The sequence below is a fragment of the Schistocerca nitens genome, chromosome 12 (genome assembly GCF_023898315.1).
Source record: "Schistocerca nitens isolate TAMUIC-IGC-003100 chromosome 12, iqSchNite1.1, whole genome shotgun sequence".
In the NCBI taxonomy this organism is placed as follows: domain Eukaryota; kingdom Metazoa; phylum Arthropoda; class Insecta; order Orthoptera; family Acrididae; genus Schistocerca; species Schistocerca nitens.
The window spans coordinates 153,015,437-153,041,275 of NC_064625.1; the positions used below are offsets into that span (position 1 = coordinate 153,015,437).

The 25,839-nt window shown below is 40.1% G+C and overlaps 1 protein-coding gene across 1 annotated transcript in view; it reads left to right on the forward strand.

Annotated features, from left to right (window-relative positions):
* The window catches only part of LOC126215115 (angiotensin-converting enzyme-like), a 398,784-nt gene that overhangs the window by 349,318 nt on the left and 23,627 nt on the right, over positions 1 to 25,839 (forward strand). Inside the window, exons 10-12 of the mRNA XM_049941769.1 lie at positions 5,247 to 5,481; positions 13,828 to 13,923; positions 19,506 to 19,616. Coding sequence (XP_049797726.1) covers positions 5,247 to 5,481; positions 13,828 to 13,923; positions 19,506 to 19,616 — 442 coding nt within the window. The remainder of the gene's footprint in view (positions 1 to 5,246; positions 5,482 to 13,827; positions 13,924 to 19,505; positions 19,617 to 25,839) is intronic.

A 25,839-nucleotide genomic window follows, 5' to 3' on the forward strand; every position in this document is an offset into this window, starting at 1 on the left:
CATACCTCATAAACTGGTAAGAGATGGAACTGATCACCCATGGTACACAAAACAGGTCCGAACGCTGTTGCAGAGGCAACGGAAAAAGCATGCGAAGTTCAGAAGAATGCAAAATCCCGAAGATTGGCTAAAATTTACAGACCCGCGAAATTTGGCACGACTTCAATGCGAGATGCCTTTAATAGGTTCCACAACGAAACATTGTCTCAAAATTTGGTAGAAAATCTGAAGAAATTCTGGTCGTATATAAAGTACACAAGCGGCAAGACTCAGTCAATACCTTCACTGCGCAGTGCTGATGGTACTGTTACTGACAACTGTGCCGCTAAAGTGGAGTTATTGAATGCAGTTTTCCGAAATTCCTTCACCAGGGAAGACGAATGGAATATTCCAGAATTTGAAACACAAACAGCTGCTAGCATGAGTTTCTTAGAAGTAGATACCTTAGGGGTTGCGAAGCAACTCAAATCGCTTGATACGGGCAAGTCTTCAGATTCAGATTGTATACCGATTAGGTTCCTTTCAGATTATGCTGATACAATAGCTCCCTACTTAGCACTCATATACAACCACTCGCTCACCGATAGATCTGTACCTACAGACTGGAAAATTGCGCAGGTCGCACCAGTGTTTAAGAAGGGTAGTAGGAGTAATCCATCTAACTACAGACCTATATCATTGACGTCGGTTTGCAGTAGGGTTTTGGAGCATATACTGTATTCAAACATTATGAATTACCTCAAAGGGAACAATCTATTGATACGTAATCAGCACGGTTTCAGAAAACATCATTCTTGTGCAACGCAGCTAGCTTTTTATTCGCACGAAGTAATGGCTGCTATCGACAGGGGATCTCAAGTTGATTCCGTATTTCTAGATTTCCGGAAAGCTTTTGACACCGTTCCTCACAAGCGACTTCTAATCAAGCTGCGGGCCTATGGGGTACCGTCTCAGTTGTGCAACTGGATTCATGATTTCCTGTCAGGAAGGTTGCAGTTCGTAGTAATAGATGGCAAATCATCGAGTAAAACTGAAGTGATATCAGGTGTTCCCCAGGGAAGCGTCCTGGGACCTCTGCTGTTTCTGATCTATATAAATGACCTGGGTGACAATCTGAGCAGTTCTCTTAGGTTGTTCGCAGATGATGCTGTAATTTACCGTCTAGTAAGGTCATCCGAAGACCAGTATCAGTTGCAAAGCGATTTAGAAAAGATTGCTGTATGGTGTGGCAGGTGGCAGTTGACGCTAAATAACGAAAAGTGTGAGGTGATCCACATGAGTTCCAAAAGAAATTCGTTGGAATTAGATTACTCGATAAATAGTACAATTCTCAAGGCTGTCAATTCAACTAAGTACCTGGGTGTTAAAATCACGAACAACTTCAGTTGGAAAGACCACATGATAATATTGTGGGGAAGGCGAGCCAAAGGTTGCGTTTCATTGGCAGGACACTTAAAAGATGCAACAAGTCCACTAAAGAGACAGCTTACACTACACTCGTTCGTCCTCTGTTAAAGTATTGCTGCACAGTGTGGGATCTTTACCAGGTGGGATTGACGGAGGACATTGAAAGGGTGCAAAAAAAGGGCAGCTAGTTTTGTATTATCACGTAATAGGGGAGAGAGTGTGGCAGATATGATACGCAAGTTGAGATGGAAGTCATTAAAGCAAAGACGTTTTTCGTTGCGGCGAGATCTATTTACGAAATTTCAGTCACTAACTTTCTCTTCCGAATGCGGAAATATTTTGTTGAGCCCAACTTACATAGGTATGAATGATCATCTAAATAAAATGAGAGAAATCAGAGCTCGAACAGAAAGGTTTAGGTGTTCGTTTTTCCCGCGCGCTGTTCGGGAGTGGAATGGTAGGGAGATAGTATGATTGTGGTTCGATGAACCCTCTGCCGAGCACTTAAATGTGAATTGCAGAGTAATCATGTAGATGTAGATGTAGATGATATGTTCAAAGAAGCACACATCGCAAATGTATTGTACACAAGCATTCATTGCAGTTCCAGCCCACTTGAGGATTCGAACAAAGATCCTCACAGAATGGCATCACCATAGTAAAGTAATGGGAATATTAGGTTCTCTACAAGCTTCTTTTTAAGCTCAAAAGGAAATACTTTTTCATATTTCTGTAGTGAAGTGACGCTGACACCTTTTTACAGGCGGCAGTTATGTGTTCAGTCTAAATGTTGGTCCTCTCTTTTGGAAAAGAAGAAAAGGTTATTTCTGTGCTGTTTAGGATTAATGTTGGAAGACTGAAGATGGATACGACAGAGTACCTAGCAGAATATTAAAAGTACTGTGCTGCACATGCTACTCCTCTACTTAGTCATATTTGTAATTTTTCTTTTAAGAATGGTCAGTTTACTGAACGATCAAAGTACTTGGTAGTAAAGCCGCTTTATAAAAAGGGAGGAAGGGAGAATGTAGACTATTTCAGGCCTATTTCTATACCACCACTTTTCACTAAAGTTACCCAAAAGTGTATGTAAGGATAACAGATCATTTTAATTTACCATAAAATGTACTGTTTGGTTTTAGAAGTGGTTTAACAACTGAAAATGCTACATTCTCTTTTCTCCATGAGGTACTAGCTGGATTCAACAAAAAGTTTTGAACACTAGGCATTTTTTAATTAACTGAGGTGTTTGATTGTGTTGATCACAAAATATTGCTCCATATGTTGCACCGTTATGGAATACAGGGAGTAGTTCACAGTAGGTTCAGCTCTTACTTAAATAACAGATAGGAAAAGGGTCGTTCTTCAGTGTTGAGAATGCCTGTGATGTGGGGTCTGAGCGGGGTACGATTAAACGGGGGTGGAGGGTGGAGGGTGGGGGGTGGGGGGTGGGGGGGTGCCCCAGGGATCAGTGCTGGGGCCATTCCTGTTCCTTATTTATATAGATGATATGCCCTCTAGTATTACAGGTAATTCTAAAATATTTCTGTTTTCTGATGACTCGAGCTTTGCAGCAAAGGATGTTGTGTGCAGTGTTGTTGGTACTGTTTCAAATAGTGCAGTTCTAGACATAATTTCATGGCTTGCAGAAAATAAACTAATGCAAAATCACAATAAGACTGTTTTTACAGTTTCTAACACATAGTTCAACTAAACCCAACACTCTAATTTCACAGAATGGGCATATGATAAGTGAAACTGAACAGTCCAACTGTTGTGCAAAGCCCACATTCAGGGCCTTGTTCAGACTTACTGCTGCCATTTTTACTACTTTAGCGGTATCTGAAGTAAGTGATAGTATGACACAAAAAGTATGCTACTTTGGCTATTTTCATTTGCTTGTGACATATGGTGTAACTCTTCCTATTCTCAAAGGCTATTTTTGATTCAGGAAGGGGTGGTTCGGGCAATAAATGGTGCAAGTTTGCGAACCTCTGGTCGACCCCTGTTTATTAGTCTGGGTATTCTGACGTTGGCCTCTCAACATATATATTCTTTACTGTTGTTTCTTACTAACAGTTTAAGCTTATTCCCAAGAATTAGCAGCTTTCACTCAGTTAATACTCAGCAGAAATCCTATCTGCATTTGGATCACACTTCCTCGACTCTTGTGCAGAAAGGCATGTAGTCTACTGCTACATCCATTTTCAATAAGCTACCACAAGAATTCAAAAATCTTAGTGGTAATCCATGCGCTTTCAGGTCAAAACTGAAGAGTTTCCTCATGGTTCACGCCTTCTATTCTGTTGAGGAGTTCCTTGGAAAATTGAGCTGATTCCTGTGTTATATTGTAGATTGTGTTTACATAAACTTATGGTTTGTCTTCTCTCTCTCTCTCTCTCTCTCTCTCTCTCTCTCTCTCTCTCTCTCTCTTTTTTGGGGGTGGGGTGGGGTGGGGGGGGGGAGTGTCATAAACATCCCCTATATTATTAAATCTGTATATTGAGCAAGTAGTAAAGGAAACATAAGAAAAATTTGGAGTAGGAATTAAAATCCATGGAGAAGAAATAAAAACTTTGAGGTTTGCTGATGACATTATAATTCTGTCAGAGACAGCAAAGGATCTGGAAGAGCAGTTGAATGAAATGGACAGTGTCCTGAAAGGAGGATATAAGATGAAAATCAACAAAAGCAAAATGAGGATAATGGAATGTAGTCGAGTTACCTCGGATGAAGCTGAGGGAATTAGATTAGGGATGAGACACTTTAAGTAGTAAAGGAGTTTTGCTATTTGGGGAGCAAAATAACTGATTTTGGTCGAAGTAGAGAGGATATAAAATGTAGACTGGCAATGGCAAGGAAAGCGTTTCTGATGAAGAGAAATTTGTTAACATCGAGTATAGATTTAAGTGTCAGGAAATCGTTTCTGAAAGTATTTGTATGGAGTGTAGCCATGTATGGCAGTGAAACATGTATGATACACAGTTTAGACAGGAAGAGAACAGAAGCTTTTGAAATGTGGTGCTACAGAAGAATACTGAAGATTATATGGGTAGATCATGTAACTAATGAGGAGATGCTGAATAGAATTGGGAAGAAGAGGAATTTGTGGTATAACTTGACTAGAAGAAGGGATCGGTTGGCAGGACATGTTCTGAGGCATCAAGGGATCACCAATTTAGTATTGGAGGGCAGCGTGGAGGGTAAAAATCGTAGAGGGAGACCAAGAGATGAGTACACTAAGCAAGTTCGGAAGGATGTATGTTTCAATAGTTACTTGGAGATGAAGAAGCTTGTGCAGGGTAGTGCAGGATGGATGGCTGCATCAAACCAGTCTCTTGACTTGAAGACCAAAACACAACAAACATTTTATTTCATCTATTATTACTTTTATGTTGTAATTTCATGTAATGACATGTTCCATGACTGTGTAGATTTGCTCCTCAATTTGGTCCTACAGAACTAGATGAGTAAAGCAAAATAAAACAGGATAGTCCCTGAACTGAGATGTAATAAGTATTTTGTGAGCGACTAAGGTTTCTTGTGTTTCAAACGGGTTAAGTTTCAAAATTATGCTCTGCACCCACACTGACAGGGCAAGTAAATCAGCATTTACATGCCAGATGGCTGTCCACAAGTATGGTGGACTTGGACTTAGATATCATTGAATGTCATCAATGTATAGACAAAGATTTCATCCAGTAGCTTAATATACTTTTAAATTAACTTCAAATATGCTGCTCCTCAACACCAACTGCATGTGATGTGTAGTAATCTCCTTCATTTCCTGTTGTTGAGACTCAGAAGCACAATTGTGATTAACTCACTGTTGTTGGCAGCCCTCCTAGAAGCAGTGATGGGCCTCGGTGAGCTGCTAGCCGTGTCGCACCAGCAGCTTACGAGGCTCGGCCTCCTCGCAGAAGCTGCGACGGACTCTGACTCGGGCACCGGGGCGGGACCGGACGCACAGTTGAGGCTGCTCGTAGCTCTGCACACACTGCCCCGACTGGCGCACGCATTGGCGACCGACGTCTGGAGAGCGGAGGGTGTCAACTCCACGTGGAACGGCGTCAGGTCAGTCGCCCGGATGTGTCTGGTGGTGGCATTTTAAGACACTGCTCTCCCAAATTCAGCCATTCCTTCCACTTATGGGTACTGAGTTAGGGAAATGTTGGATTATTGAGAGTATCTGAAATTTTGTTCAAATCCCAGTGACAGTCAGCTGTTACACGGCATGTCAATTCTTCTTCTCCGCATCGAACGTAAATGCGGATCCAGCCTGAAACCCAGGTGCAGGTACTTATGCAAAAAATGACACAATTTCAGAGACTTTACTTGTCTCATACAGATGTTTTTTATGTATATAAACTGAAGCAGTCAGAGTTTAGTGTAAATAGTCTGCAACTTGAGATCTATCTGCACTCTTTTGTCTTGTTATAAAAGTCGAACCTAATTAGTATCTCAAATCCGTAAGTCCTCCAAATATATTTATTCTTAGCTTGATTTCTTTTGTCCAAGGTTTCAAGTCCGTGATTTCATGTTATGGGATATGTTTGGGATATGAAACGCCTGAAAAACAAAGGAAAAATATTGTGTAATGTTTATTATCATTCAGCTCAAAACTCACATACTACTCCAGTCAAACATGGTGTTGCCTCCATATTATGAGAGCTATCCATGACATAGATTACATTTTGGTATTTTTTAAAAAAAGATACAGGATAAATGTTTTATTCATTTGAAAGTGACAGTTAAATAGTACATTTCAGCATAATCTCCAGACACATTTAGACGCTTATCATACTGGTGAATAGGCTTCGAAATTCCATTGTAGAAGTATTCTACTGTCTGAGACTTCAACCACTTAGTCATGCTCCATCGTCTTCAAAGCACGGCATTGCAAGTCAGGTCTTCATCATTGGAAACAGGTGGTAGTCACTGTGTGCCAGGTGCGGACTGTATGATGGATGAGAAAGCACTTCCCACCTGAAAGCATAAAGCACTTCTCAAGTGCAATTCTCCGTGTGTGGTCGAGCATTGTTCTGCAAAAACAAAATTTTTGAGCTTAACTTTCCTCTACCTTTATTCTGAATTATTGTTCTTAAGTTTTCCAAAGTTTAACAGTACCTCGCAGAGTTTGTCGTGCCATGCTCAAGAAAATCAACAAAAAGTGCATCTTTCCTGTCCTATAGGTTGCAATTTAGTCTCACAGTTCAAATTTTTGACCAAAGTCTCTTCTCCAGTTAAGATTTGATCACGTAATGGCCATCAGCTTGTTTGTAAGAATCCAGAAATCTCAGTAATGCAGTCATACATTGCTTCTTGCAGTTTTGTATCAAGATTTTTGGTACCCATTTTGTACAAAATTTGGGATAGCCTAGCTTCTGTGCAATGGTATGATGCAATAGACTTCATGAAATTTGTGGAAAACGAAATGAGAGCTCAGGCATTGTGAATCAGCAGTTTTCTTCAATCGTCCCATCAACTTTTGTGACCAGCTCACCAGTTACAATGCTCGGTCATTCACCTAGCTCTTTATTGTGAACATTATTTGGGCCATGCACTCTGCCTTTAGTGATTATATTGTTTATGTACACTCCACACAGTTGCTTATAAATTTCAATCAGTTTATGATTTTATGCACACAAAAACCTTATTACGGACCACACTTCACAACTCGCATGATTATCAGTTGCACCACAGATTTAAAACTCTTGTCCATTATATTACATCAGGACCAGCTTTCTTGTGAACATTTAGATTCTTCCACAAAAGAGCTTCCATCCGACACAGCCAATTAGTAATAGACTGAGTGTTCATGATAGACCTTTGATTTATGAATAGAGTGGCTGACCTTTGATTTATGAATAGAGTGGCTAATTCAGTACAACTCTATCAGTGCTTCACTGAGAGACACAGATACAGTAAATAAAATTCTGGAAAATCATGGATTGAGTGTAATGGTATTGGGGAAAAAGATCATTGCTACTCACCATATAGCAGATATGCTCAGACACACACACACACACACACACACACACACACACACACACACACACACACACACAATCTCTGTCTGCTGCAAACAGCAGGGCATGATGGGAGAGGCATCGGGGGGTGGGGGGGGGTGGGGGGTGGGGGGGGGGAGATTAAGGATGTGGCTGGGGGCAGGGAAGAGGGAAGGGGAGGGATAGCAGGTTAGGGGTGGGGGAGGGTAAAGTGCTGTTTGTGAGATCATACGGGGATGAGGTGGGGAGAGGGTATTGCAGCTAGGTGCTATTGGCATGTTATATGGAGGGTGAGGGAGGGGGGAGAGAGTGTAGCAGAAAAGGAGAGAAGTAAACAAGACTGTGTATGTGTTGATAAAATACAGGGCCGTGTAATGCTGGAATGGGAACAGGGAAGGGCAAGGACAATGGCTAACAAAGTTTAAGGCCAGGAGGGTTATTGGAACATTGGATATAATGCAAGGAGAAATCACATCTGTGGAATTAGAAAAGCTGGTGTTGTTGGGAAGGAAGGATCAAGAGGGCACATGATGTGATGCAGTCATTGAAATGTAGAATGTCATTTTGGGCAGTGTGTTCAGCAGTGGGGTGGTCCAGCTATTTCTTGGCCACACTTCATCAGTGGCCATGTATGCATACAGACAGCTTGTTGGTTGTCAAGCCCACATAGAATGCTGACAGTGGTTGCAGCTAAGCTTGTAGATCACATGACTGGTTTCACAGGTAGCTCTGTCTTTGATGGGCTAGGTGATGTTTGTGACCGGATTGGAGCAGGTAGTCATGAGAGGATGTATGGGACATGTCTTGCATTTATGTCTATTAAAGGCATATGAGCTGTGAGGCAAGGGTTTGGAAGCAGGGGCTGTGTAGGAATGGACTAGGATGTTGTGTAGGTTTGGTGGGCAGCAAAATACCACTATGGGAGGGGTGGGAAGGGTAGTGGATAGAACATCCCTCATTTTGGGGCACGATGAGACGTAGCCGCAAGCCTGACAGAGAATACGATTCAGTTCATCCAGTCCTCGGCGGTACCGAGTCACGAGGGGGTGTTCCTCTGTGGCCTGTGGCCAAACAGTGGAACATTGGAGGGTGGGTGGAAAGATAAGACATGAGAGATCTGGCTTTGAATAAGGTTGGGAAGGTAATGAAGGCTTGTGAAGGCCACAGTGAGACCCTCAAGAGAGACTGCTTGTCACCACAGATGCAACAGCCATAGGTGGCTAGGTGGTATGGAAGGGACTTCTTGCTGTGGAATAGGTGGCAGCCAAATTCACTTCACCTGGTCTACTCAACCCAACAAGCTACCTTCCATGATGTTGACCTCCACCTCAGTTCCTCCATCCATATCAGACCTACCAACCACCAGCAATACCTCCACTTCGACAGCTGCCACCCATTCCATACAGAGTACTGCCTTCCGTGCAGCTTAGCCACCTGTGGTTGTCGCATCTGTAGTGAGGAGCGGTCCCCCTCGAAATATACCGAGTGTCTCACTGAGGCCTTCGCACACCGTACGTATTTCCCCAACCTTGTACAAAAACACATCTTCTGTGCCTTATCTCTCGCATCACCCACCACCTCTCAAAGTACCACCTAGGACTAGACCAAATGAATCATTTTCTCTGCCAGGGTTTAGACTACCTCTCATCATGCCCTGAAATGAGGGATGTCCACTATCCGTCCCACCCCTTCTGCAGTGGTATACCACTGCCCACCGAATGTCCACAATGTACTCACCCATCCCTACACAACCCCTGCTTTCTTTTTAGATATATTTTTCCTACGTGGAATGTTTCCCTCTATTGTAATCATATATATATAAGCGCTGGCAGGTCGATAGAAACACAAACACACACACACACATCTTTCCTGATGAGGCAATAGTTTGTTGCGAAAGCTTGAATTTTGTGTGTGTGTGTGTGTGTGTGTGTGTGTGTGTGTTTGTGTTCGTTGGTGTGTCTATCGACCTGCCAGCGCTTTCGTTCGGTAAGTCACATCATATTTGTTTTTACATATATTTTTCCCACGTGGAATGTCCCCCCCCCCCCCTCTCTCTCTCTCTCTCTCTCTCTCTCTCTCTCTCTCTCTAAAGCGCTGGCACGTCGATAGACACACAAACATACTACTCCAGTCCTGTAACCCGGAAGGTGTACACGATCAAAGGCAGAGCCACGTGTGAAAGCACCCACGTGATCTACCAACTGACCTGCCTACACTGTGATGCATTCTATGTGGGAATGACCAGCAACAAACTGTCCATTCACATGAATGGACACAGGCAGACAGTGTTTGTTGGTAATGAGGATCACCCTGTGGCTAAACATGCCTTGGTGCACGGCCAGCACATCTTGGCGCAGTGTTACACCGTCTGGGTTATCTGGATACTTCCCACTAACACCAACCTATCCGAACTCCGGAGATGGGAACTTGCTCTTCAATATATCCTCTCTTCCCGTTATCCACCAGGCCTCAATCTCCGCTAATTTCAAGTTGCTGCCACTCATTCCTCACCTGTCATTCAACAACATCTTTGCCTCTGCACTTCTGCCTCGACTGACATCTCTGCCCAAACTCTTTGTCTTTAAATATGTCTGCTTGTGTCTGTATATGTGTGGATGGATATGTGTGTGTGTGCGAGTGTATACCCGTCCTTTTTTCCCCCTAAGGTAAGTCTTTCCGCTCCCGCGATTGGAATGACTCCTTACCCTCTCCCTTAAAACCCACATCCTTTAGTCTTTCCCTCTCCTTCCCTCTTTCCTGATGAGGCAACAGTTTGTTGCGAAAGCTTGAATTTTGTGTGTATGTTTGTATTTGTTTGTGTGTCTATCGATGTGCCAGCGCTTTCGTTTGGTAAGTCACATCATCTTTGTATATATATATATATATATATATATATATATATATATATATATATATAAAAAGAAAGATGATGAGACTTACCAAACAAAAGCGCTGGCAGGTCGATAGACACACAAACAAACACAAATATACACACAAAATTCAAGCTTTCGCAACAAACTGTTGCCTCATCAGGAAAGAGGGGAAGGAGAGGGAAAGACGAAAGGATGTGGGTTTTAGGGGAGAGGATAAGGAGTCATTCCAATCCCGGGAGCGGAAAGACTTACCTTACACAGACACAAGCAGATATCTGTGTGTGTGTGTGTGTGTGTGTGTGTGTGTGTGTGTGTGTGTGTGTGTGTGTGTGTGTGTGTGGGCGCGCGCGCGAGTGTATATCCGTCCTTTTTTTCCCCCCTAAGGTAAGTCTTTCCGCTCCTGGGATTGGAATGACTCCTTACCCTCTCCCTTAAAACCCACATCCTTTCCTCTTTCCCTCTTTCCTGAGGAAGCAACCTTAAGTTGCGAAAGCTTGAAATTTGTGTGTGTGTTTGTGTGTTTTTTATTGTGTTTATCAACATACCATTGCTTTCTTGTTTGGTGAGTTACAACATCTTTGTTTTATATATAAACATCACATTCAAACTCACTCAAATCTTGATAACCTGCCATTGTAGCAGCAGTAACTGATCTAACAACTGCGCCAGACACTTGTTGTCTTATAAAGGCATTGCCGACGGCAGTGAAGTATTCTGCCTGTGTACGTATCTCTATATTCGAATACACATGCCCATACCAGTTTCTTTGGCATTTCAGTGTAAGTTGTGTATGGGCGAAGGAACATGGTACAATAGGGACAAGCCAAAAAAGGCAGTGCATATTCGAGATAATGGCGTTAGCTCTGTCTAGCCATCCTGATTTAAATTTTTTATGGTTTTCCTAAATCATTTCATGGAAATACCATTGTGGTTTCTTCAGTAAGACCATGGCTAACCATTTGCCCTGTCTATGTGTGTGTATACTGGAACTGTCTACTTTTATTGTATTATGATGACATTGCCTAGATCATTGTGAGATGATCTTTGGATAAATAAATAAATAAAATAAGGATGCAGGAAAGAAAAATTTTTGGTCTGGTCTGCATATATGGGCTGTGAATGAAAAAGAAATATTGGTAATATCAGCATACTGAGGAATATGTAACACTTTCAGGGAGAGATGAGCATAGCACTTGCATTCTCAGGTGAGTGATTACTGGCTAGCCAGTGACAGCTGAATACTTGTTATTTATATTTTATGGATCTTTACAGATAAAGAACAGTGAATTCAACAGAAATGGGTCACAAAATTAATAGAGTTTAATACAAAGTGCGTGTTGTATGTGGGAAAATAATCTAGTGACATTCGAAAGACAGAGTTACAAGATAAATGTTAATATAAGAAGAGTACTGTGAAACTGCAATGTGAGTTTGCTGGAATTATACAGGGTGATTCAAAAAGAATACCACAACTTTAGGAATTTAAAACTCTGCAACGACGAAAGGCAGAGCTAAGCACTATCTGTCGGCAAATTAAGGGAGCTATAAAGTTTCATTTAGTTGTACATTTGTTCGCTTGAGGTGCTGTTGACTAGGCGTCAGCGTCAGTTGATGCTAAGATGGCGACCGCTCAACAGAAAGCTTTTTGTGTTATTGAGTACGGCAGAAGTGAATCGACGACAGTTGTTCAGCGTGCATTTCGAATGAAGTATGGTGTTAAACCTCCTGATAGGTGGTGTATTAAACGTTGGTATAAACAGTTTACAGAGAATGGGTGTTTGTGCAAAGGGAAAAGTTCTGGACGGCCGAGAACGAGTGATGAAAATGTAGCACGCATCCAGCAAGCATTTGTTCGCAGCCCAGGAAAATCGACTCGCAGAGTTAGCAGAGAGCTGCAAATTCCACAATCAACTGTATGGAGAGTCCTACGAAAAAGGTTAGTTATGAAACCTGAACGTCAACTACCCGAGGCGATGGATCGGCCGCCAGGCAGCCCGTGACAGAGCACTTCATCACTGGCCTCCAAGAAGCCCTGATCTTACCCCCTTGCGATTTTTTCTTATGGGGGTATGTTAAGGATATGGTGTTTCGGCCACCTCTCACAGCCGCCATTGATGATTTGAAATGAGAAACAACAGCAGCTATCCAAACTGTTACGCCTGATATGCTACAGAGAGTGTGGAACGAGTTGGAGTATCGGGTCGATATTGCTCGTGTGTCTGGAGGGGGCCATATTGAACATCTCTGAACTTGTTTTTGAGTGAAAAAAAAACCTTTTTAAATACTCTTTGTAATGATGTATAACAGAAGGCTATTATGTTTCTTTCATTAAATACACATTTTTAAAGTTGTGGTATTCTTTTTGAATCACCCTGTATTAGAAACTGAGATGCTGAAAGTAGTAGAAGAGTCTTGCTATTTGGTCAGCAAAATAATTTACAGTACAAGTAAAGAGAGAATGAAATGTAGACTCAATAGTGAGAAACAGTTACTAAAGAAGATAAATTTGTTAACATTGAATATAAATTGATGAGTCAGAAAGAGTTCTGAAAGTGTAGTGTGGTTATAATTAAACTTTTCGCTATTCGAGCCACTGCAGACAGGGAACTATTTAACGTATGTACACCTAACTTTATTATAATGATGTTCAGACTATAAACTGCAGGATTTCGAATTAACTGGTGATTTGAGAATTGCTTCTGGAAGAGGCCGAGGGCCAATAGCATCACAGATTGTTGAAGAAGTTACTATTGCTATGGCTGAGAATGCTGGATTCAATGCAAGATCTTCAAGCAGAGCACAAGCTGTATCACAACAGGTGAACATATCTTGGTCCATTTGAAAAGTGCCATGAACAATTTTGAAATGGTACTTCTAGTTGTGGTTCCAGGCTGTTGTAAATACAGATGGTTGTGACATTGATCAATGTTTGTATCCTGGAATGTAAACGTCCTACATAATTAACAATGTTAATCTCTCAAGTCAAAATTAAAATGTGCTTCTTTCAGTGATTTATTCATTATCTCTTCCACATGTCCTTACAAATATTACCATTAAGTTTTCATGGGGACCCTCTCAAGTAGCGAAAATTTAATGACAACTGTGCTGTATTTTTGTGGCACGTATGGAAGTAAAATGTGGATAGTCATGAGTTCAAACAGGGAGCTTTTGAAATGTGATGTTCCCGAAGAATGTTAGCACGGGAAGGTGTAGTAAACAATCTTGTGTTGGATGACCAGAATGTCAACAGTTACCAAACAGATGGATATATCGTCCCATAATACAATTTTCAATATGTGGCTAGGAAAGAATCATAATTAAAATAGTTTCCTGTAAAATATTTTCTTCTAATTATTCTGCCTGGACTCCTGTTTAGTATCTTTTTACTATCAGAGCTAAAATTGGAATGTAACAAGTTTTGTGCTGGTCTTCTGCTAGCATAGTATGTCATTAATTGCAGGCAGTACAGGAGCTACATTGTGGTGTCTTTATTAAGTGAAAGAAATACAATAAATTGTTTCATATGTTTTTCTTTCCAGCTCAACAATCAGAGGTGTGAGACCACCACGTGATGTAGCAGAGTCTTGGGAATATGTCCAAGATAAGAAGGTGGCCTTGAATCAGCCATATCTTGGGTACGTTTTCATTTATCCATTATTTTCCGTATTTAACCATGTAAGTGCAGTTGATGCAATCATTTAGAGTACATTCTGCATTCATATATGTTTATGAATACCCTTATACAGCGACCGACTAATGGCAATTAATATGATGAGATGAATACACAAATTTGCCATCATTTACCAATAAACTGAGGATTATTATATTTCTTTTTTTTTTAATGTGAGGGTGTGTTGAAAAGTAATGCCTCAGAATTTTTTATTCTGTTAACAATATTGGTTGAGGTATTATTATGTCATGCATAGTACTTGGTTAGCTCACCCACTCTGCTGATGCTGGTTGTGCAACCCTCTGCAGCTAGAGGGCTCCAAATTGCAGTGTGTAACACGGCAGTGCGTAATGTAACTAAATCAAATGCACGAATGTGAAGAGTTCGTCTCCTTGAGCGTGACAGTGCCAGACCACCCACATCTGCAACAAGTGGGGGCCTTGGTTTCACTGTCATTGGTCATCCTGTGTATAGTCCTGACTTGGCCCCATCTGTGTTTCCAAATCTTGAAGAACACCTTTGAGGACTTCAGTTTGATAGTGATGAAGTGGCACAAGCAGAGGTGAGGTTGTGGCTCCATCAACAAAGTCAAACATTATACAGTGATGGTATCAACAAACTGGTCCCTCATTGGAAGAAACATGTTAAAAAGCTGTAAGAGTTTTCATGTAAAAATTTCGGGAGCATGTCTTCATACACTCGAGGTTATTGCTGAAAACTCTGTACAATTAACTGAGAGCATTCCAGATGGTTTTAAGTCTTTATTTTTTATTTTCTTGCCAATTTAGCCATTATCTTAAATTGCTGTAAATAGAAACTCACATCAGTTCTTTCTGTGCTTATTAAGACATTTTGTTGTGGTCTGCTCAACTCTAGATGATTTATACTTATTATACTATTTAATATGGTGTACTGTCATAAACATGTTTCATCAGTTTAAGTGTAAGTGCAAATATGTAGGTTTTCACTGACACAAATGACGAATATTTTGTGACCAAATAAAAGTAGCCACTAATATGTAATCTGTTTGTTAATGTTGACTGAGATGCTTTTCTTGTAAAACTAACAATTGTCATTCACTTAAAAGAGCAACATAGTCCTTGAAAACTCAGTTCAGCTTCAAATTGTGTACAAAACATTGTGATTGAAAATGGTGCATTCATAGTACAAATGTCCTCAATGTAGTTATATGACTTTGTTAATAATTGGAGTTGGTTTCTATTCATTTTTTAAAATATGGAGTAAATGAGTAAGTATATAGAAATGTTGTTAGCCATATTTCTTTCACGCTTCTGCTATTTTCCTAAAACTTCATTGTCTCACTTCAGACCAAGTTGCCTCAGTCTTCTCCGGTTTTCCTCACCGTTAACTTCCCATAAGTTGAAACTTCCTGGTAGATTAAAACAGTGTGCCAGACCAAGACTCGAACTTGGAACCGTGGCCTTTCGTAGGCAAGTGCTCTACCATCTGAGCTACCCGAGCACGACTCGTGACCCATCCTCACAGCTCTACTTCCGCCAGTACTTGGTCTCCTACCTTCAAAACTTCACAGAAGCTCTTCTGCGAACTTGCAGAACTAGCGCCCATTGAAGAAATGATATTGCAGAGATATGGCTTTGCCACAGCCTGGGGGATGTTTCCAGAATAAAATTTTCACTCTGTAACGAAGTGTGCGTTGTTATGAAACTTCCTGGCAGATTAAAACTGTGTGTCAGACCATGACTCAAACTCGGTCCGGCACACAGTTTTGATCTGCCAGGAAGTTTCATATGAGCGCACATTCTGCTGCAGAGTGAAAATTTCATTTTGGTTCCCATAAGTAATTTTCTAAACTTTATATTTCATGGAATCTGAGTGGTAATCCTTAGAGAACTACATAAGTGAACTTCAATGAAGAACTGCCCTCTTTTGGAAATTTTCTTCTTTGATCATTTGTTTTTTATTTTCTCGTTCTTTTTTGCTCTTCTGTTGGTTTTGTAAAACTGAACCACTTGTCTTGTAATTCTGTCTACCTCCATTCTCTTGATATGGGCATAAAATTTTAATAATCATGATATAACATCATTGCAAATATTTGTGAGCCATTTCAGCTCCGTTATACAGACGGCAAGTAATTTTTGTGATACGATGTATTTGTGGAGAGCTGTGAAGATGCACTGTGTGCCAGTTGTAGTATCTTTGTCAATTATCCGCTCAGAGAATGTAGCTTCAATTCTTTGTTGGGAAACTGTGAGTACATCAGGCGATTCTCTCAGATTGTGAGCCACATAACAGGCTTTTCAGGAGAGGTTAAGTACTTGGAATAGGACAATGATGCCTTTCAAGAACTAAAGGCATTTAATTAAAAGGTCTACTAAAATCCTGTCACTCATATCAGTGAGAAGAGAGCTCCATTCCTACTGGTAGTTCTTGATGATACTGATTGGGGTACTCTTTGAAATTCTAAAGTTATCAGAGGGAAAATATACAAAGCAAACACAGACTGCAGTCTGGGATGTTCTGCTGCTTCTTTATAGTGAGACTGAATGGCAGTGTGGAGTTTGCTCGAGAGCCGTGATTTCCTTTATTCATTAGTTCACCTTGTCATTTCTCCACAGTCACCAGTATCTCTATGTTTGATTTCATTTTTCAAAGTGAGGCAGTTATTGCTGGAAATGTGTGATCCAACACCCAGATTCTTGAAATAAATATGACGATTGTCATAAATAAAGTGTCATATATTGTACTCTCATTTACAATGATCACGCATAGCAAAGTTTGCTTCTGGAACATCACAATTACATTAAAATGGCCTATGTCCAAAATGGCCTTCGTAAACAGGTCCGAATTTAATATACAGATGGCAGGTTTTCTCTTGTCTCTGTCATATCATTGGCATTGTGATGGTCATTCTTCTTCCACGACTTGCATCATATCTGCAAAACAGGAGCTGACGATACGGAATAAACTGCCCAACCAGCAGATACCGCAAACATGGTAGGATGTCTGTCTTCATCCGAGCTTGAAGATGTGCTGCATCCATCGATTCCAGAAAACATTCACATAAATAAGACACACATTCAAACAGGAGGCTAAACTAATTCATTACTTAAACAAACTTTTGTGGAAGTGATCATCATTTGTTGGTTCAGTAAATGTTTGAGCAACACATTACTTTATCAAAGTGTTACACTACATTTAGTCACGAGAGTCAAAAGATAGGAACGTGAAGTAGTAATTGAAAAGAATTTTAGACAAGGTTACAGCCTATCACCGAAGTCATTCAGGCTGTGCACTGAGCAAGGAGTAAAGAAACTCGAGGAAAAATTTAGAAAGAGATTTTTAGAGAGATGAAAAAAAAAAAAATTGACATTTACCTTTTTATTCAGTTAGGAATGGCAAAGAATTTTAAAGACCTGTTGAATGGAATACATAGTGTTATGAAAACAGATTTTAATATGGTTTAATTGTCCCACTACGATTGTGGTATTGACAATAACTGGCAAATTTTGTAATGTGCAACTTCAGTGAATCATCACTATCTTGCAATATCAAAATAGCCCATTGAGTGGAAGCTACATGAAAGGTATATCTCTACCTATAGGATTGCTGTTGTAGTTCAGAGACTGTAAATAGCTATCATTACAATCTAATGAAGAGGTTCATGTTTGCTTCATGAAATGACTGAAAACTAATTATTTACTGTTGTATGTTTACTATGACATTTTCTTGAATGCAGTCATTAACATAATAGAGTTCAAAACATACTGAAGTAGTTTCCTTGACATTGTTCTTAAATTTACATACATAATTTTAAGTCTCAATAAACGTTGTATGTATGCCATGACTTCACAGAACTGACTTGTAAACAAGACTTCTCGCCTCCTGTGGTGCTAACAACCTCAAAAGACAGTCTTATGCCAAATATACATAGTTGCACTGTTTGGATGAAAATCATCTCATCAACAAAACTTGTATTTCTATAATAATTTGTTACATTAACTTATTTTTACTTCACAAGATATATCACCTTATTCATATTTATTTAAATGGGTTGTAATAAATACTTTCTGAAATGTGCATACTTCTGCATAAAAAGCATACCAAATATTCTCATAAAAATGAAGTAGGAGAAAGAAATAACAGGCAATTGCAATAAAGAACTAATCTCCCCTACAAAATTCACATATCACACAAATGCGACCAAAAGTGGTAGTGCACAGTTCATAAATAGAGAGACAGCATTGATGGATTTAATTTGGGAAATGAATATCAGCCTAGGACTGCTACAATCTGTATCACTAAATGTGAATGACGGGTGGAGGAGTGTTGTCAACTTCAGGCAGGCAATGTTGTCAGAATTACGATGGTTGTAAATAAGTTATACAGAACTGCAACCAGTCACTTTTTTGAATAATTATGTTTTATTCCATAAACTGGTTTTCAAACCTTTTCAGGTTCATCTTCACATGGTTTCAGGATGTTACATCATTGCTGCTAGCATAATGCTGGATGCTGGCTTGCGACAGTATATGCGGCTTTTTTTGGTTAGTGTACATCTGTGTGCCTCCATTTTGATGTCCAGTAGTTACATCTGTACACACACTTCCACACAAACTATATTAATTTACACTCTCACAGTGAGACTTTTCCAGCATCCAGCATGCACTTCACAACTTCTGTTGTAAAAATGTTATGTACTCACTACCCTCTATGTGTCCTAGAAGTCTGTAATGGGTATTTCCGACCACCCTGTATATGATGTCCAGAAGGAGTCATTCTCCATCATTAGTCTGTTGCAAACTTCGAGCATACTTCAAGCGAATTCATTTCATATATCTACAGAATTAAATACAGTGGACAAGAACTTCTGAGAGTATGTAGAAATCAAACACAAGTTCCCCGATCAACAGGCACATGCCTTGGACACTCAGCCAGCACTACTTTTGTTGAAGGGTGTTAATCCTACAGGTTCGTAAGTGGCAACCGTAATAGTTAATCTTGATTTCGTGGGAAATGTGCCTACACGGACATCACATATGATGATGAAAATTGCTCATTTTTTTCAATTATTTATCAATATCATCAGTTTAGAGTAAATTGCCTGTCATGAACTTTAGCAGTGGTTTTATCAGAAACAAAGAGGCAGTGAGCAAATGTATCTTGGAGCCCTTCTTATTATGTGGTCCACAAGCAACCTGCCAAATACGAGCCAAATCATTGGCAGTGTCTGAGCTCTTCCCTTCAACACTACACTTGGAACTCCTCCCTATATTAAAATCAAAGTCATATAGCAAACTACTGTGGAAGCCCATTGTTACAGGATTGCTGACTATAACTAGACACACCTTTGTTAATGGGTCCTGTGATGGGCAAATCGGGCTGTTTACTACTGTTTGGTAAGCATCAGAAGTCTATAAATGCATATATGCAGACTCAGTGTTAAGCATAGTATCTTGTGCAAAAAGAAAAAAAAAAAAAAACTCTTTGTGTGCTATGGTAACAAGCACCCATTTTGAGAAGCATCTTTCCATTTTTAAGATGGACACCTGTATTTTTAATTTGCAGTACAGCTGCTGGGATAATTCTGCAGTTCCAGTTATTTGAAAAGCTGCTCAATGACAATATACATGATCCACAGAATCCTGTTGACATCATAAAGAAAGATGGCTTGCTAAGGTAAGAAATAATGGTCAGTTTTTCCATTTGGTGACCAACTTTTTTTTGCTCATTTCACGTATCAGTGTGGTGCATAATTCATAAGACAGCAGCCTTGGACTGTGGGGATGGACGTCTAGAAAAATAGGAGATATCTACATTGTTTAGTCATTTAGCATATTTTGGGTTTCTCAAACTGATTAATTATGTGCTACTTTTCTTGTATTATTAATACGCAAGTGTCATTCCATAAGTTGTGGCAACTATGGTATATCATGCAAATGTGTGGCATCACCATCATAGCAGTAAATACATTCGAAAGCCTGCAGCAATAATTACTGAAATCGACCAACAGACTGCAACCACATGCAACGATGACTTTGTACCAGTGTTTGAAACATTCGCTGTAAGGTTGGCAGTGCTAGAAGATGGATGCTCCCTCACCCACCCTATTCACTAGGCCTCAGTGCATGTAATTCTGATCTCATTCCACAACTGAGGAAACCATTGTGTCGGAGGCACTTTGCAGCCAGGGCGAATGTCCTCTCGGCATTTCAGTGACAGGTGGCACAGACTGGTAGCGTGCCAAAGGCATTCAGTGCCTTCTCCATTGTTAGAAATGGTGTGTGTCTGCACTGGGGGACTATTTTTGAGCACAGTAGTTTGAGTTTGATTCAGTTTTGTTCTGTTTGTACTTGTGCGCAATAAATTTACACCGAGTTCCAGTACGTGTGTTTCATTTCTACCTTTACCGTGATGTTCTGTACTGGAACTCTATTTTATGATGGCATTCAGATACACAATGCCGTACCAGTCCAATGCACATTGTGGAATGCTCATGTTGTCACATTATCACACGATATATTGTAACTGCCATGACATGTGGAATACTCTTGACTTCTCTTGGGGTTGTTCCTTCTTATTACTTTCATGTATTGTGTGTGTGTGTGTGTGTGTGTGTGTGTGTGTGTGTGTGTGTGTGTGTGTGAGAGAGAGAGAGAGAGAGAGATATTTTGCTCTATGAATTTCCATTAATGCTGAATGACTAGTTTCATGTGTTTCCAACACCTAGTGTGTTCTTTCATGTCTTGTTTTCAAATCCACTTAGGTCTTACCAGTGTACTGGTTTTCCGAGCTCTGGCATTTCAATTCATTTGTTCTGACATACAAGTATGCTCATTTTAGAAATATGTGTTTGCAGTTGCTGATTGTTCTGTATATGATATGTAAGTAATCCATTGTTGAAGACTTCCATTTTGAGGATGGTTACACTCGTGCCAAAACACTAAGTAGTATACCCTGTCAGAGACATGTAGAGGGAAGTTAAGTCGATGGTTTTAGTGCTTCAGATGCTCTACATAGTCTCCCTCCACTTGAGTACTATGTGCAGACCGTGTGAAACTGTTAAAAAAAGCCCTTTTTTGGAATGTTGCTCAACTCAGTGTCATATTGGCTCAAATGTCACTCACTTGTCAAAGCATTGGCCCTTCATGTGAATTTCTGCACCATGACACTTTGTGACGGGTTTGTATTCGTAACACTTTTTCCAGAAAATAATTGTCTACATTGTACATTTCAGTCAAGTCTTAGCAGGTGTCCACACAGTGTCATTTTTATTTTGGAGTCGAGGTGTGCGGGACAAACTTTGCACACACTTTTCTCTTCTTCAGACATTCTAGAGCGTGTCTTGGACACTTGATTCAGAGATGTTGATTGCAATGAATCTGTGACAAACATTGATGCACTACAGCTGCATGTCCACTACTTAAGACTGCTTACTCACAGCTGACTGGTTGAATGCATATCTGTTGTTAGTCATTGTCATATAACTTGGAGGAGTTATGATTAATGTTGAGAGATCCATTTCAGTTGTACAAATATTCATTCAAACCGTGACTTGTTTAGAGATTTTAAAATCCCACCTTCAGGTGTGTGAAATAATTGTATTTGGTGATACATAACAACACTGTAGTGTGTAGTATGTAGTGATTGGCATTCTTACCATCCGGCTGTCCGGCGGCAGTCAGTTTCTGCCAACATGCAGTGATTGGAACTCTCACACTGACTGATCTGACCACATGGTATTTACTACCAAATACAATAATTTTAATATGCCTGAAGATATTGTTTTAAAATGTTGAAGCCGGCCAAGGTTTGAATAAATATTAGTAAAACTGTAGCATACCTCTCTAAATTAATTAACAGTGGGCAGTTCGAGCTGCCACCATAGTTACGGCACTGAGACCACTTATATGCCAGGAATAAAACAAGTCTCGGAACTTTTTGGATAGGTGGTGTACGGTATTTATCATTAATAACAAGAATGAATTTAAGATGATTTGCACCATACTCAAACACAGTACTGGAAGGAAGAAAAATTTCCAGATGGGTTATGCATCCCTGTGTATGACTCAGATGGAATTGTTTATTTTGGTGCAAAAGTCTGTAACAGGTTGGCAGTAGACATAAGGCAAGAAATGGAACATCACTCAGTATTGAGAAAGAGTCAGAGTACTTACTCTGCTGTATTTTATCAGAATACTTAAAAGGGGCATCCACCACCATTTTCAAAATTTTGCGCCCTGTTTATAAATCCAGTCTTATGTTTTATTTTTCTTTTGTAGTCACAGAAGCAGGACAAATAAATATTTTTCATGGCATCATAAAATACAATAGAATTATTGACAAAAGAAATACACATTACAAATCTTAATAAAACATATTGTATCATCACAAATCATATACAGAAATATGTAATTAATAGTAAATCAAAATTAAAAACATACAAATTCTTGTATATTACAATTTTTTGCTTTGTTTTTTCACTTTTATGCTTAAAGAGAACCAGAGCATTCATAAAACATTTCGAGCATAAAAATTAGGAGCACGTTAACCAACATGTGAAAGCATGTATGTCAGACTCACTTTCTTATAACAATGAAAGCAATAAATTATTGATAAAAATATGTAATTGTATATCCAATCACATAAGATTCGCTTTCTTGTGTCCGTATCATTTGTACCACATTTTATTGTTCTGTGTTTCTGATCTATTTGCAGAGATGTTCTTTTATCGTGCATGAAACAAAATGGTTCATATTACTATTATTATTATTATTACTATTATTGTTATTATTATTATTATTATATATTGGCACTAATCATAATAAATTCTTTTAATCTATAAATACCAGTAAACCCCTAAATCTGCAACGAGTCTATCTTCCAAGTATAAAATAGTTTCAAACTTCTGATTACTTTAAATATGAGTTAATGTGTTAAATATTTGACATTAAGAAAGTAAGTGAGAAACAGTTTTGAAAAGATTTGAAATTATATTTAAAGTTTGTAGGAAGTTGCTAAGTGCTCTCATTATCAAACACTGGATGAGTACAGTGTGGATAATTTGCACCCTGTTTTAAGTAAAAGCTAGTGGGACACACAGTTTATAATCACACATCATTTTGTAAAATATATTTTAAAGGGGCATTTTTTCTAAACACAATCGCACATCTCAACTTCCATGAACTCGTAATGACTAAAAGAAATCAGACTTAAATAGCAAGCAAAAATGGGCCTAAAATTTAATAAATTTATATGCTACGTACTATAAAGAAGACATGTTAAGTTGCAGACAGGCACAATTAAGACACTTACACAAAAGCTTTTAGCTACAGCCTTCATCAGTAAAAGACACACACACTATTCATATTCACAACCAAACACACCTCATCACACATGACCACCAACTCCCGTATCTCGGATAAGAATGCCCGAGATACTGGAATTGGTGCTCATATGTGCATGAGGTGTGCTAGCGTGTGTGTGTGTGTGTGTGTGTGTGTGTGTGTGTGTGTGTGTGTGTGTGTGTGTGTGTGTGTGTTAATACTGAAGGCTGTGGCCAAAAGCTTTACGTAAGTGCATCTTAATTGTGCCTGTCTGCAACTTAATGTGTCTTCTGTACGGTAAGTAGCAATCTGTCTTTTCCTACATTGTTGATATTCATACCAGGAGTTCCCACTGTTTGATAAATTTATGTGCAATGTGTGTACTGCTCCGATGATTTCATTTGGAAACCACTCACAACATACGTAGTGCAATCTCAAATTTATGTCATAATGATTTATACACACATCAAAAAAACTTTTGCTTCACCTTGGTTCCTAGAGTTCTTGAACCTGTACCATAAATTGGAATAGAGATCAACATAAACATCATTTCTGCCCTTTTTATTGCTCATGAGAACCACACAATGCGTGTCGTACCACCATACAGCGAGACCTTTAGAGGTGGTGGTCCAGACTGCTGTACACACCAGTGCCTCTAATACCCAGTAGCACGTCCTCTTGCATTGATGCATGCCTGTATTCATCATGGTGTACTATCCACAAGCTCATCAATGCACTGTCGGTCCAGATTGTCCCACTCCTCAATGGCGATTTGGCGTGGATCCCTCAGAGTGGTTGGTGGGTCGTGTCTTCCATAAACAGCCCTTTTCAATCAATCCCAGGCATGTTTGATAGGGTTTATGTCTGGAGAACATGCTGGCCACTCTAGTTAAGTGATGTCACTATCCTGAAGGAAGTCATTCACAAGATGTGCACGATGGAGGCACGAATTGTCATCCACGAAGATGAGTGCCTCGCCAATATGCTGCTGATACGGTTGCACTATCAGTTGGAGGATGGCATTCACGTATCGTACTGCCATTACGGCGCCTTCCGTGACCACTAGTGGCGTATGTCAGCCTCACGTAATGCCACCCCAAAGCAGCATCGGACCTCCACCGTGCTGCACTCACTGGGCAGTGTGTCTAAGGCATTCAGCCTGACCGGGTTGCCTCCAAACACATCTCTGACGATTGTCTGGTTGAAGGCATATGCGACACTTGTTGGTGAAGAGAAGGTGATGCCATTCCTGCGCGGTCCATTTGGCATCTTGTTGTGCCCATCTGTACCATGCTGCGTGGTGTCACAGTTGCAAATATGGACCTCACCATGGACATCGGGAGTGAAGTAGCACATCGTGCAGCCTACTGCGCACAGTTAGATTCGTAACACGACGTCCTGTGGCTGCACGAAAAGCATTATTCAACATGGTGGTGTCGCTGTCAGGGTTCCTCCGATCCATAATCCGTAGGTAGCGGTTATCCACTGCAGTAATAGCCTTTGGACAGCCAGCGAGGCATGTCATCGACAGTTCCTGTCCCTCTGTATCTCCTACATGTCCAAACAAAATCACTTTCATCTACATCTACATGACTACTCTGCAATTCACATTTAAATGCTTGGCAGAGGGTTCATCGAACTACAATCATACTATCTCCCTACCATTCCACTCCAGAACAGCGTGCGGGAAAAACGAACACCTAAACCTTTCTGTTCGAGCTCTGATTTCTCTTATTTTATTTAGATAATCATTCATACCTATGTAGGTTGGGCTCAACAAAATATTTTCGCATTCGGAAGAGAAAGTTGGTGACTGAAATTTCGTAAATAGACCTTGCCGCGACGAAAAACGTCTTTGCTTTAATGACTTCCATCCCAACTCGCGTATCATATCTGCCACACTCTCTCCCCTACTACATGATAATACAAAACGAGCTGCCCTTTTTTGCACCCTTTCGATGTCCTCCGTCAATCCCACCTGGTAAGGATCCCACACCGTGCAGCAATATTCTAACAGAGGACGAACGAGTGTAGTGTAAGCTGTCTCTTTAGTGGACTTCTTGCATATTCTAAGTGTCCTGCCAATGAAACGCAACCTTTGGCTCGCCTTCCCCACAATATTATCTATGTGGTCTTTCCAACTGAAGTTGTTCGTAATTTTAACACCCAGGTACTTAGTTGAATTGACAGCCTCGAGAATTGTACTATTTATCGAGTAATTGAATTCCAACAGATTTCTTTTGTAAATCGTGTGGATCACCTCACACTTCTCGTTATTCAGCGTCAACTGCCACCTGCCACAACATACAGCAATCTTTTCTAAATCGCTTTGCAACTGATACTGGTCTTCGGATGACCTTACTAGACGGTAAATTACAGCATCATCTGTGAACAACCTAAGAGAACTGCTCAGATTGTCACCCAGGTCATTTATATAGATCAGAAACAGCAGAGGTCCCAGGACACTTCCCTGGGGAACACCTGATATCACTTCAGTTTTACTCGATGATTTGTCGTGTATTACTACGAACTGCGACCTTCCTGACAGGAAATCACAAATCCAGCCGCACAACTGA